We start from the raw sequence: 14,169 nt of genomic DNA, 5'->3' as shown, positions 1-14,169 counted from the left end.
AGTCCTTCCCCTCACTCAGGGCGTCCCCCAGAGCAAGCAGCAGCCTGTGATTCCAGCACGTCTGCTGTTCACACTCAGTGCCTCATCCCAAGGCAAAGGTCTCCATTTCTCACAAAACGTCTTGGCTGCAAATTTCAGCACAGAACCTAGCCGGCTTACAGAAATATTTTTGGATAAAAAAATCTCACCTCCAAGAGGGTCTTCGGAGACGTGGGTGGTCACGCCAATCCCGGGACGAGCCCCCAAATGAAAGACTCCAAGAGGAGCCCCTCCCTCAGGCCTCAGGACACCCAAGAACTCATGACAGACCGAGCTTGTTGCAAACCACATGAGGCTTTACTCGGGAAAGCCAGAGCTCTGGGGACCACTCATATCCCACGCAGGGGTAAGGGAGTCAACCTCGAAGGGAAAGAGTTCCCAGTTTTTATAGGCCCTCAGGGGGGAACGGAGAAGGGGAAGATTAGGGGATTTCCAGATCTAAACAATGTCTATTCTCAAGAAATGGGTATGGGAGGGGTACAAGGAAAGAGTCTAATAAAGGTGCAGCAATGGGCACACACCTGGTCAGAACATTGGCAGACACATAGGTTCAAGGAGTGGCCAGAGCATTGTGCACCTCTATTTTTCTAAATCAGTGAAGCTAGTTCTGCTAACACTGACATCTATCTTGCCAATTTCAGGGCTTCTGTGTCCTTTTACGTTCTGCCAGGATCTTTCAGGCAGAGGGGAAAATTCCTGAATAGAACAGCAATGGCTTGTGCTATAAGATCGAAAATTGACAAATGGAACCTCATAAAATTGCATAGCTTATGTAAGGCAAAGGACACAGTCAATAAGACAAAAAGGCTACCAACAGACTGGGAAAGGATCTTTACCTATCCTAATCAGATAGGGAACTAATATCTAATATATATAAAGAACTGAAGAAGGTGGGCTCCAGGAAATCAGATAACCCCATTAAAAATGGGGCTCAGAGCTTAACCAAGAATTCTCACCTGAGGAATACCGAATGGCTGAGAAGCACCTGAAAAAATGTTCAGCATCCTTAATCATCAGGGAAACGCAAATCAAAACAGCCCTGAGATTCCACCTCACACCAGTCAGAATGGCTAAGATTAAAAATTCAGGTGACAGCAGATGCTGGCGAGGATGTGGAGAAAGAGGAACACTCCTCCATTGCTGGTGGGATTGCAAGCTTGTACAACCACTCTGGAAATCAGTCTGGCGATTCCTCAGAAAATTGTACTTAGTAATACCGGAGGACCCCACAATACCTCTCCTGGGCATATATCCAGAAGATGTTCCAACTGTTAAGAAAGACACATGCTCCACTGTGTTCATAGCAGCCTTATTAATAATAGCCAGAAGCTCGAAGGAACCCAGATGCCCCTCAACAAAGGAATGGATACAGAAAATGTGGTACATTTACACAATGAAGTGTTACTCAGCTATTAAAAAGAATGAATATAGGAAATACCTAGGCAAATGGATTGACCTGGACGGCATCATCCTGAGTGAGGTAACCCAATCACAAAAGAACTCACATGATATGTACTTACTGGTAAGTGGATATTAGCCCAGAAACTTAGAATACCCAAGATACAAGATACAAAGCACATGAAACTCAAGAAGAACGAAGACCAAAGTGTGGACACTTTGCCCCTTCTTAGAATCGGGAACAAAACACCCATGGAAGGATTTACAGAGACAAAGAGCTGAGACAAAATGATGGACCATCTAGAGACTACCATATCCAGGGATCCATCCCATAATCATCTGCCAAATGCAGACACCATTGCATACACTAGCAAGATTTTGCTGAAAGGACCCTTATATAGCTGTCTCTTGTGAGACTATGGTGGGGCCTTGAAAACACATAAGTGGATGCTCACAGTCAGCTATTGGATGGATCACAGGGCCCCCAATGGAGGAGCTAGAGAAAGTATCCAAGGAGCTAAAGCGATCTGCAACCCTATAGGTGAAACAACATTATGAACTAACCAGCACCCCGGAGCTCTTGACTCTACCTGCATATGTATCAAAAGATGGCCTAGAAGGCCATCACTGGAAAGAGAGGCCCATCGGTCTTGCAAACTTTATATGCCTCAGTACAGGGGAACGCCAGGGCCAAGAAGTGGGAGTGTGGGGGTAGGGGAGTATTGGGGGGTTATGGGGACTTTTGGGATAGCAATGTAAATGTAAATGAGGAAAATACCTAATTAAAAAAAAGAATTCCACTATTCTTGAAAAAAAAAGAAAGAGTCATATTTCCATACCATGTCTGTAATTCTCCCTTGTGAAGAACAAAATATTTTGTCTCTGTGGTCTCTCTAGCTTTTGTCAGTTAAACTTCACAATTTTCATTAGTACTAGCTAAGCAAATCCCAAGTTTTCAATCTTTCTCACTAACAAATGTATTCAAACAACTGTAGCTATACTATGGCTTGTAGCTGCTTATTTTGTACTTCCTTCACAGAATTTACTGCCTAAAACAGGAACAGCAAGAATAAAGGAACATTCGAAAATACCCTGTCATTTAAAAGTTAGCTATTGTGAAGATGTGATATATGATATATTGTGAAGATGTGATAATCATATATTGTGAAGATTGCTATATGAGATGTGTCACTTCACCACAGTGCCTAGTCTAAAATAAAAAAAGGTATTCTTTCTTAAAAAAAAATAAGATACCAGTTAAGAGTCACAAGGAAGTGCACAGTCACAAGAGTCACAAGGAATACCTGGTAATTGTTTGGGTTATCTCTCAAGACAGTTTCTAAGAGCCCCTAACAATAGCACATTCTTTGAATGAACACTCTTTAAACCCAGGAAGGAGGTGGGTAGAGGAATGTCACTATCTGTTTTATGATTAGCATACCTTGGAGCATTGAGTCACAGAGGTCACATTCCCAAGCCTGGGCCTAAAGGCTTAGAATTTTGCTTTTATATTTTTTCAAAACTAAATAAATAAAATAAAACAGCGTTGGGCAGAGATTTAATGAATTGGCACTTGGTGTTCAAGCAAGTCTTAAGTATTTTGTTTTTTAATTGAGGGAACATCAGAAATCTATACAGTTAACAAAATGTATTTATTATTTGGTAGGTCTCAGGCATCCAATAAGATGGCAGTTTTTGGGTTGCAGGTAGATCTGGAAGGGAGATTTATGAGGGATGGTTGTTTCATTGCTTCAGAATCAGAGAAGTCTCTGGGCATAGAGAAACTGAGACTTACTGGCTGGTCCTGGATTTAGCTTCTTGTTACCAGTCTTCACTGCCTGTAGATCACCTTCCTCCACTGGGATACTCCATGAGATCCAGAATCATTAGACAGGAGATGGGATAGAGGAGCTCAAATTCAGAGTCTCTTAAGAAGAACTGGCTGAAGACACTGGCTTTGATTGTAAACACGGTGGTTTTGTATCTTTTTTTGTTGTTGGTGGTGGTAGTGTCATTTGAGAAAAGATCTCACTAAAGAAGTCCTGACAAGAACTCACTATTTAGATTAGGCTGGCTCCCAACCCATTGAAATCACCATGATTCTTCCTGAAGAGCAATGGGACTCAGTTTCAAATCCATCTGAGCAATTTTCATTCTTCTTTTCTGCTTCCTTTTTTTTTTTTTTTTGACAAAGATTTTTATTTCTATTCATGTTATACCTAAACATCCTTGTGTGTGTTGTAATTGGAAGTATCTTACTTCTTTTGCATGGATTTATAAAGAAGTACCAATCAAAATTTTAGAGTATTTCACATTATTTCTCAAAAAAATCCTCTGCACCTGTCTCTCTAATGAAATCAAAACGATTTTACAAAATTCCCTTTTATGTAATTTATAGGTTTTAAATACAGTCTGATGTGCATGAAAACTGATAACTGGGCTCATTCAAACTTTATCACTCTCCCTCTATGCTCCTTATTCCAATGAAAACCTGCCTTCTGATCGGTTGCTTTTGTTCCAAACTGATGTTGCCAGTGATTATTCTCATTATCTCCATTGTTGGAGTTCCCTTTGTGAAAGCCAAATAATTCACACTAGCCTGAGATTCAAGAGCCTATTCATCGAATCATTTCCTATCCCTGAGTCAACTTTGGTTATTTAGTATTGTATTAATAAGTTGAGTGAGGTGCTATTTATGTATTTTGTTTAGGAGAATTTTTTTTGATAAGTCTTTTCTTTTGATACAGGGTCTTGATCTGTAGATTAATTTGAAACTTTAAGTCTCAACAATTCTCCTGCCTCAATGATGGGACTCTAGCCAGCCTGAGAATAGCAAACTTGGTCCTGGCAGCTTTTGTCCTTGTCTGCCATCACTGTGTCCTGCTGAAAACCATTAGTTTACACTCAAAAGGTAGCCCCCAACTTATTTTGCCTTTATTTTGAAACCTCTTCCTCTTGAGACTCACTACTAACACCCAGCTCTCAAGTCCAGCAATCAAACACTTCTTTGGCTTACTAATTACAAAGCTGAATTAGAATAAAATACTTTTTTTTTCACATGGGGCTGATAATTTTATTTTCATAACATGCCTTTTGCCAATGGGCTAGGTATTATTCTCTATCCAGAGGCAGTCCTTTGCTCCTGCCCTGCTCCCAAGGATAAATACTCCTTTACCCTCTCCCTTGTTCCCTTCCCTTTCTCCTTTGTTTTCTATCTCCTGCCATTGCCTCTTATCCTTTCCCTTTGTCTCTCTGAGGCACACAGATTTCCTTTGTGCTGAGAACTTGGTTTGAGCATATCTTGGCATCATTATGAGGATACCTACATAAAATTTCATTCCTGACTCCAGCCAGAAACATCTTTCATTCTGTATGGGCATTCCTTGAGAAAAATCAGGGTTTCAAATTGTCTCAGGCTATTCATACAATCTCATGAAGAACACTGTGGTACTTTTTTTTTTAAAAGAAAATAGCCTGGCATGGACATGCACATATTTAATCTCATCTCTCTAGGGACTCTACAGAGGAAACTAAGACCCATAACAAGCAAGTGAGGCAAAGCTCCATGGCATTAGGTCCATACACAGCGGCCAGCATTGATTTTAAAGAGATGAACTAAAGTGAGTAAGGAGACTGTGATAATTTTCAGAGAGAACATCCTCTTCTCAGAAGCCTTCTATGAGTCACCTCAATATCTTAAAGACACTGCACTACACATGAAAGTTGGGAGACCCCCATGAGGACCTGTCACAGGGAATCAGGGGATAGTGTTAGGAAATATGTCTTTGACTAAGTGAAGCTCATCTTAGTCAATTTAAAAACTGTCTGAAAGTATGAAGAACTAGATAGCTTAAGGTCACATCATGCCCTTCTCATTTTGATATCGGGTCTCTGAGTGCTCATATATTGCAAATAATGTCTTCCAGTGAAGATTAAATACAAGAATATTGTTACTGAAATGTGCCTGCTTTGGTCCTCGTTTTTCTTGACTACTGAAAAACCTGTCCTCTCATCCCATTATTCTCCATATCTTATTCAGTTTTTCTGATCTGTATGTACTACATACTAATTTGTTTCCAAAATATTGAGCACTTTGTGAAGCCCAGTGCTTTGGGTCCCATTCCTGAGTCATGTTCCTGGGATGCAAGGAACTGCTCAAATCTGAGATTGACCTTATTATGGTGATGAAGAATGAAGAAACAAGACACAGGTACAGAAATGCTGAGATTGGGTAAGCTGTGTAGTCTGATAGGGACATACCATCCATTCAGTAAGTCAACACATGGGGCTGGAGAGATGGCTCAGTGTTTAAGAGCACCGACTGCTCTCCTGAAGGTCTTGAGTTCAAATCCCTGCAACCACATGTTGACTTACAACCATCTGTAACAAGATCTGATGCTGTCTTCTGGAGTGTTTGAAGATAGTTAAAGTGTACTTACATGTAGTAAGTAAATAAATCTTTAAAAAACTTTATAAAAAGAAAAAAAGTTAATACATTTATTGTATGTAGTCAACAAAGAAGAACAATATCCTCATGGAAGTGTGCCTCTATTGTAACACACTCAAACTACAATAATGCTAGAGAAGAAGAGTGCTTGAAACTTTTAGCAGATGCTACATTTATTCACCAGCTCAGAGGAAGATCTTGCCTTTTAATTGTGTATCTCAAACCTTTAGGTGGTTGACATATCCATGCTCCTTTAAGCAAGGGAAATTCAATTAAGATTTCATCAATCCCCAATACTAAGGAAGCTTCCATTTCTCTGTTCTACAATCAACGTTACAGGAGTCATTTTAAAAAACGACAACGTTGGGTCTCCAGATCATAAACATAATATATACCACACTTAGAACATTGGGTTGTAACAAAGTTGATATCCTTGGGCTGTCGTTTGGCCCTGGGTATATCCAGGACTTCAGGACAAAATTGTTCTATTCTGTGTGATAGTATTACACCCCTGTCATCATAGCACTCAAGAGGGCCGGGATACATCTCATAGCTCAGCTGGGTCACCTTGGATGTGTGCTGTAGAAGTTGTTTCAGGGACAGCAGAGAGAGTTCATTTTCCTGGAAATTGACATCTGTGAGGTGGGAACATTGACTTAGGGCAGGCAGCAGGGATTTGAAATGAGGTTCCCCCATATTACATGACTTTAATGCCAAGCAACCCAGGGTATGTCTAACACTCTCAAGGAGAAACCCAAGAGGCTCAAGGCATAAATATTGTAAATGTATATTAATAATGTACAAACATTTTAGCTCAAAAATATTCAGGCAATAGGGCAGGTAATCCAAGTCTGATTGTGAGAGTTCACAGTTACTGATGCAAAATGATACCAATGGCTTCTTCAGGCACCTGGGGAGAGAATATATGATTACTTTCTGGCAAATCTTGTTGAAAAAGGTTGATAAGTTTGGCAACTAAGCAGATGACACTTCTCCCAAACTCATTCTGAGTATATATTGTGGTCAACCCTCCACCCAGGACATGTCCTTCTATTATCTGCTCATACAACTCAGACCATTCTAGTTTGAGGCCTGTAGATATCAACATATTCATGATTTAGTGCCTTGCTGGAAACTACAGCAATGGATATTTCAGGTTAACATGGTAGATGTAGGAAGGACTACTTATCCCAAACAAAGTTGAGTAACTTCTTTGTACTATTGCTAAGAGTTCTCAGAGGTTTTGCTCCTCCCAGGTCCATAATTCTGTCTCCACCCTGAAACACACTGTTACATATTTCTCATCTAGTCAACATGTTTCTGGACTCAAAATCTTTCACATATGAGCAATAAGAGGCATGCTTATGCCTAGTAATATATATCTTAGCACAGGGCTCATCTGCTCAGATATACTATGTCTCTAACAGTGCTAGGTTTATGGTGGCCAGACCATAAAGCACTCCATAGCTTCCAAAACACAAAACAAAATAAAAAAAAAACAAATGGAGGCAAAAGAAATTAAAATAAATGAAAACAGATGTGTTTTGTCTGGGAGTATGACTTGACCCCCTCAGTCCTACCTTACCCGAGGAATTCTTTCAGATTGCCGTATATAAAGTAGACATCATTTATACAGAGTTTCTGGAGACAGGGAAATGTGGGAAGCTGAGAAACCAATGTGATCATTCTTTCCTCAAGCATTTCAGAATCACCAATACTGAGGGAATCTGTGATGTGATCAAGTGTGAGTTCAAGAAGATTGTCCATCTGTCTCAGGTAGGGATTAAGAAACGCCAGATCTTGTAGGCAAAGAGAACATAGCTCCAGCTCTGGTATACAATCTGCATTTACAATTTTGAAGTTTTCTATCACTGTGGCTTTGGTTAAGCTTTGAATTACCAGCTTCCTACAGAATAGATGAATGGAATCTTTTCTTTGCTGGGTCCACTCCAACAAGTATGTGTCAGATTCATTAAGTCTGCCATTCATGACAGAGAGTTCAGTTGTTACCTTCAATTTTTTCTTCTCCACACAATTAGGATGTTTCTGTTCCATGAACTCTGATAAACCTTCAACTTCATGGGATCCAGGCCGTATTCCATCCAAACCATGGTTTTTATCCCTCCAACTGATCTCTTTGAGTTTGCACCTACTGTGGGGGAAATGAGTATAATTTTCAGAAGGTAAAAGAAGACACATCTTACAATCTGATTCTCTCCCACATATCACACTTCAGCTATTTCTTCCAAAATTTTGCTTTTTCCTGTGCCTAAAATCAACCCTCTAGCCTCATGCTCAGTAAATGAATAGCATTCTTTGCAAGAGGGGCATCTTTAATCCTGTCATAGTTCCCTTCATTCCAAGCCCTTTAAACCCAATGTCATTTCATTTGTACCTTTAAGGGATGCAGGTGTAGCCCATTTTTCATTGGGTGTGTCTACTCTTTTCTGTGTAATACATTATCCACTCTTTGCCCAGAGATATGAGACATAGACCAAGACTCTACACGGCTCTAAACCTCTAAACCCAGAAGAGCATAATCCAGATTGAGGGGTGAAGAAACAATTGATGATCAGAAGCCTATGATCCATACTCAAGTAAATATTATCTGTCTCTAGTTGCTCCCTTTCAGCAATTAGAGAATCTTCCTCCAACCCCAGCAAATCTTGTCTACCTGGAGTGAAGCTTTTGTGCAAGAAGTATATCTAGTCCCTCAAGAACAGCCTTCAAACTCTCCAGGTTGCAGTTGTCTATCAGCACTGCTATAGAAAGGTATGAAAAGGGCCACTCAGGTATCATGGCCTTCAAGATCTTTGTATAACCAAAAATGAAGGCCTCCTCAAACAACACTGGGAACAGCATATTGGGCAGGTCCTTGAGAGAAGAAATGGCTAAAGCCTCCTCTCTCAGTAGCCTGTGTATTGCCAGCTTCAGCAGGGTGGGTGGGGAGTAGACATCAATTGTTTCTTCTTCTGAAGAGTCATCCTAGGGAAGAAGAGAATAAAAATATACCATCATTGCCATGAAATTTAGCAAGCCGTTCTGCCCACAGAGGGAAGTGTGAGGGCTAGATTACTACTGATAAGGATTCAGAACTCAGTTTACCATTTTGAGCACCCTCTGTTTTTTATTTCTTCTTTTAGATAATGTCTTTATAGAACTATGTATATCCTTGGCTGTCCTGAAACTTGCTTTATAGACCACACTGGCCTGGACCCTACAGAGAGTTGCCTGCTTTTACTTCCCAAAGGCTGAGATTAAATGCGTGTTCCATCGCTGCTCAGCCTGTGCCACTATAGCATATCTAATCCAGAACTGCTTGGACTGGCCTGTGTTGGTTTTAAAGCCATAATTGTCTCTGGTGTTGCGAAGTGTCTCCAAAGTAGCCTAGTTCCCAAAAGCCATATCGTATTGCAGCCAGAGCTGGGGTGAATATATTCCACTGGTAAAGGATCACCAGGAACTCTGAAGCCTCAGTCAGTTGTCAGATGATGAATAGACTGTGTTTAGCTCTCCAGGCCCTCAAAGAAAGCAAAGGAAACAGTTTCCAAATTTTCCACAATTTCTAGTTATCTATCTACACTGCATGGAATAAGTCATAGCATCTTTGAAATCATAATCATTAGTTATTGACATCAATCTTTGATCATGACCCATACAGGCCTTTTGGAGAGTATGACAGTAAAATTTTAAGCTTCAGGTCTGGAAACTACAGAGCTAAATAGAGTGGGAAAGAAACACTAAAGTCAGTAATCTTTCAGTAGCCATTGGCATGGTCTGTAACTCTTTATAAAGCATCCTTAAAGAAGAGACTATGAGGTTGAGATTATAATTCACATGTTGAATGCAGAAGGCTCACTAGCTCAATGTCATAATCAATTAATTCTACAGCACCCGAATAGCTAGCCTGATACCTATAGAAAGTAAAGGAAGACCCAAAAAAGTAAGAAAATGGAGCAGAAATTTCAATTTTAACTGATATTCACACTTTTTCATTGAGCACTTAATAAAATACAGCTGGCTTCTTCCTGAAATTTTGAACACATGCTGGGTTCCTGGAAAAAAAATAGACCATGTATCAACCAACAGATAGAAATACCTTGTCTGTTTCTGTTTATCTGGGTTTTTTTGTTGTTGTTCTTTGAGACATGGTATTGTCCACAGCTGTTTTGAAATGTGCTATATAATTTAGGCTGCCTTCAAACTGAGAGACTATCCAGCCTTTGCCTTCCTGTTGCTGTTAAGAGTGAGTATGGGAGGGAAGGAGGGAGCAAGGCCGTGATTGTGTCATAATGTCTATTAAATTCACACACACACACATATATACATATATGCATATATACACATACACTACACACACATATGTATACATGTATGTATGTATACATATAGGTTTCTTCCTGCAAGTTTGAAGACATCCTGAGTTCCATTAGAATTAGTGAGCAGATGCAAATCCCATTTGTTTTTTGGTATTGTGTGTTTGTTTCTTTGTTTCCCATTACTTATTAAGTTATCTATCTATCTATTTCTTTAATGTGTATGAGTATACTCTTCCTGTCTTCAGACCCACCCAAAGAGGGCATCAAATCCCATTACAAATGGTTGTGAGTCACCATGTGGCTGCTGGGAATGGAAGCCTGTACTTCTGGACAAGCACTCGGTATTCTTAACCACTGAGCCATCTCTCCAGATCCTTATTTTGCACACACCCCCAATTTTTAATTAGGTATTTTGTTCATTTACATTTCATATGCTATCCCGAAGGTCCCCCATATCACCCCTCCCCCACTCCCCTACCCACCCACTCCTACTTCTTGGCCCTGGTGTTCCCCTGTACTGGGGCATATAAAAATTTCAAGACCAAGGGGCCTCTCTTCCCAATGATGGCCAACTAGGCCATCTTCTGTTAAATATGCAGAAGCATACATTACAAGCTCTGGGGTTACTGGTTAGTTCATATTGTTCTTCCACCTATAGGTTTGCAGACCCCTTAAGCTCCTTGGGTACTTTTTCTAGCTCCTCCATTGGGGGCCCTGTGTTCTATCCAATAGCTGACTGTGAGCTATTTTGCCTTTTTAAAGACACATATAATTCCTGGGTATTTTGACACTCACAGCCTTTCTCCCCCTCCCTGTTGCTGGGATTAAAAGCACACCAAAGAATGCCAGGCTTAAAGTGACAAAAAGATCAGTAGTCAAGGCACTTGTGTAACTCACATCTGACACTCCAGGCTAGAGTGTCTGGAATTCAAGGTCACCCTGACATTCTTTTTTTTTTTTTTAAGATTTATTTATTTATTTATTTATTATATGTAAGTACACTGTAGCTGTCCTCAGACACTCCAGAAGAGGGAGTCAGATCTCATTACAGATGGTTGTGAGCCACCATGTGGTTGCTGGGATTTGAACTCCTGACCTTCGGAAGAGCAGTCGGGTGCTCTTACTCACTGAGCCATCTCACCAGCCCCACCCAGACATTCTTAATGAGACTGTCTCAAAAAACAAAATCCAGACTAAGCTAAAAAATTTCCACAGAAACCAAATGACCCAATTAATAATTAGGTATAATTTAGAACACATTTCGGTAGTCTGATTAAGCAGTTCTCACATGGCTGAGAATCTCTGAATTTAAGGTCAGGCAATCCTTTTTTTTTATTTTTTATTTTTTTTCAAATTTACATTCCAGCCATTGTTCACCCCACTATAGTTCCTCATCCAGTTTCTCCTCCCTGTTTCCACTAAGAGGGTTCTCTTCTTCTCCCCCAAGCCCTATCCTCCACATCCACCTTCTCTAGGGCCACAAGTCTTTACAGAATAAGGCACATCTTCAACCACTGAAACCAAACAAGGCATTCCTCTACCCTGTATGTGCTGGGTATCCTGCCTGGCTGTGTGGCTCAGTCTTTGGGAGCTGCCAAGTGTCTAGGTTAGTTGAGACAGGTGGTCTTACTTTGGGGTCATCCTCCTCTTCAGCTTCTCTAAATCTTCCCCTTATTCAACCAAGGAGGAATCACAAATGGTCCAGAAGCACTTAAAAAATATTCAAAGTCCTTAATCATTATGAAATGCAAATCAAAAAGAACTTAAGAATCCACTTTACAATAATCAGAATGGCTAAGATAAAAAACCCAAGTGACTGCACATTCTGGTGAGAATGTGGAGAAAGGGGAACATGCATTGCTGGTGAAATTGCTAACTAGTGCAACCATAATGGATATCAATCTGGTGGTTTCTCAGAAAATTGGAAACAGTTCTACCTGGAGACCCAGATATACCACTCTGGAGCATATACCCAGAAGATACCCAAAAATACCTCAAAGAAATATACTCCACTATATTCACAGCAGGCTTATTTGTAATAGCCAAAAACTGGAAACAACTTAAGATAGCCCTCAACCTAAAAATGGGTATAGAACATGTAGTTCATTTACACAGTGAAATACTATTTAGCTACTTAAAATGAGGATATCATGAATTTTGCAGACACATGAATGGAACTAGAAAATATTACCCTGAGTGAGGTAAATGAGACTCAAAATGACAAGCATCTTATGTACTAATTAGTAAGTGAGCCATTGGGTAAAAATTATAGAGTATCTAGGATACAGGCAAGGCAATCTTATGTTGAGAGAACTCATCTCAAAGAGAGAGAGAGGGGGAGAAAGAGAGGGAGAGGGAGAGGGAGAGAGAGACAGGGAGAGGGAGAGGGAGAGGGAGAGGGAGAGGGAGAGGGAGAGGGAGAGGGAGAGGGAGAGGGAGAGGGAGAGGGAGAGGGAGAGAGAGAGAGAGAGAGAGAGAGAGAGAGAGAGAGAGAGAGAGAGAGAGAGAACTAGCAAGTAAAAAATTATGTGAACAAAATTTCAAGTGAGGGCCAGGCTTTGGTGGTGCACACCTTTAATCCCAGCACTTGTGAGGCAGAGGGAGGCAGATTTCTGAGTTCGAGGCCAGCTTGGTCTACAAAGTGAGTTCCACGAGAGCCAAGGCTATACAGAGAAACCCTGTCTCAAAAAACAAAACAAAACAAAAAATTTCAAGTGAGGGCAAGGCTAGACTAGGTTCTATCAGATGAGGTATCCTTATGGAGCTGAAAGACTTACTTGATCTGGACACTGCTGACAGATCACCATAATCAGACAGAGTTAGGTTGTGACTCCAAGCTCCAAGAGACTGAGACTACCTCTACCTGTATGACCCTTTATATAACTTCCAGGTGAAGTCCCCCTTTGTGGCCACACCCCCCCAAGCCAAAGTATGCCTCTGATTTAAAAACTGAGTCTCCAACCACTTGCTCATATTCAGATTTGAATGTTGTAGATAATTTGGATCAGATCTGTACTCAGGAAGAATCTTTGTCCAGAATGATAGTCAAGAACTTATTTATTGAAGCCAAGTGATTGAGCTTGATGCCTTTGATAACATCAATTGCAAAGCAGAGGCAGGTAGATCTCTGAGTTCAAGATCACTCTTGTCTCCAAGCATATGGCACTAACCAATCACATCCTGACTATAAATTTAGGTCAACCGCAAGGACTTCTGTTTTCTGACCACACAACTGCTAGTGTTAGGCCTGTGAGCATCACCATGGACATGATTCAGGGTATGTAAGGGAACCACATAAATGGCTGTATCAGGCCAACATGGTTCATATAGAAAGGTATCTTGCATCCTCAATAAGCACTCACCCTTATCCAGTCCCTTTGCAGTGATTCCTGTGTTTCCCCCTCCATGTTCTAGCACTTTTCTCCTGTGTAGGCTTTGCAAACATTCATTTGAATTTGATTCCTTCTTCTTTGATTTCTGACACTGGGTCTCGCCACACAGCCCAGATTTGTCTTAAAGTCTAGAGCATCCTGTCTCAGTGTACAAATTTCACAGCTACCCACAGCAAGAAAGAGAGAGCAGAAAGGAGAGGAGGGAGAGCAATGCAAGCTGAAGATATTCACTGACAAGTCTATCTCAGATTCACATGGCTCCAGAGCTGCCAGAGGAACTTACATATCTTGGTTCACTTTTAAATTTTAGACAGTCTGGATGGGCAGCCAGGTGGTCACTAGTTAACAGACCTTCTACATGATTCTCCAAATTAGTGTAATAAAGCACAATGTCCACAGGACCTTGTAATAACTTCAAAAGTAAAGACAAATGCCATACATTTCAGAGATTCTCTTCACTCAGTCCATGGAAGACTCAATCTGTGGAAAGCAGAACCTATGTTGTTGGGCATACCACAGTAGTACTGCCTTTTTTAACGGCCTGTCTTTTTGCCATGACAAGAAGCTGGTCACA

The 14,169-nt window shown here is 40.7% G+C and overlaps 1 protein-coding gene across 2 annotated transcripts; it reads right to left on the bottom strand.

The window, feature by feature from the left end:
* Nucleotides 1–5,911: 5,911 nt before the first annotated feature.
* Nucleotides 5,912–13,052, bottom strand: Pramel27 (PRAME like 27). 2 transcript variants are annotated; one of them, NM_177571.3, is made up of 4 exons: nt 12,981–13,052; nt 8,559–8,869; nt 7,470–8,036; nt 5,912–6,794 (listed from the first exon to the last, which is right to left on the bottom strand). In NM_177571.3, the coding sequence occupies exons 1-4, from the start codon at nt 13,008–13,010 to the stop codon at nt 6,227–6,229; spliced, it is 1,476 nt and encodes a 491-aa protein (NP_808239.2). In that variant the 5' UTR covers nt 13,011–13,052; the 3' UTR covers nt 5,912–6,226. The 2 variants fall into 2 exon arrangements, with proteins under 2 accessions (NP_808239.2, XP_030109227.1); XM_030253367.1 differs by having other exon boundaries at nt 6,756–6,794; nt 7,895–8,036.
* Nucleotides 13,053–14,169: the final 1,117 nt, after the last annotated feature.

This window comes from Mus musculus, chromosome 4, assembly GCF_000001635.26.
Source record: "Mus musculus strain C57BL/6J chromosome 4, GRCm38.p6 C57BL/6J".
NCBI lineage: Eukaryota > Metazoa > Chordata > Mammalia > Rodentia > Muridae > Mus > Mus musculus.
This window is presented reverse-complemented; position numbering and strand designations above follow the sequence as displayed.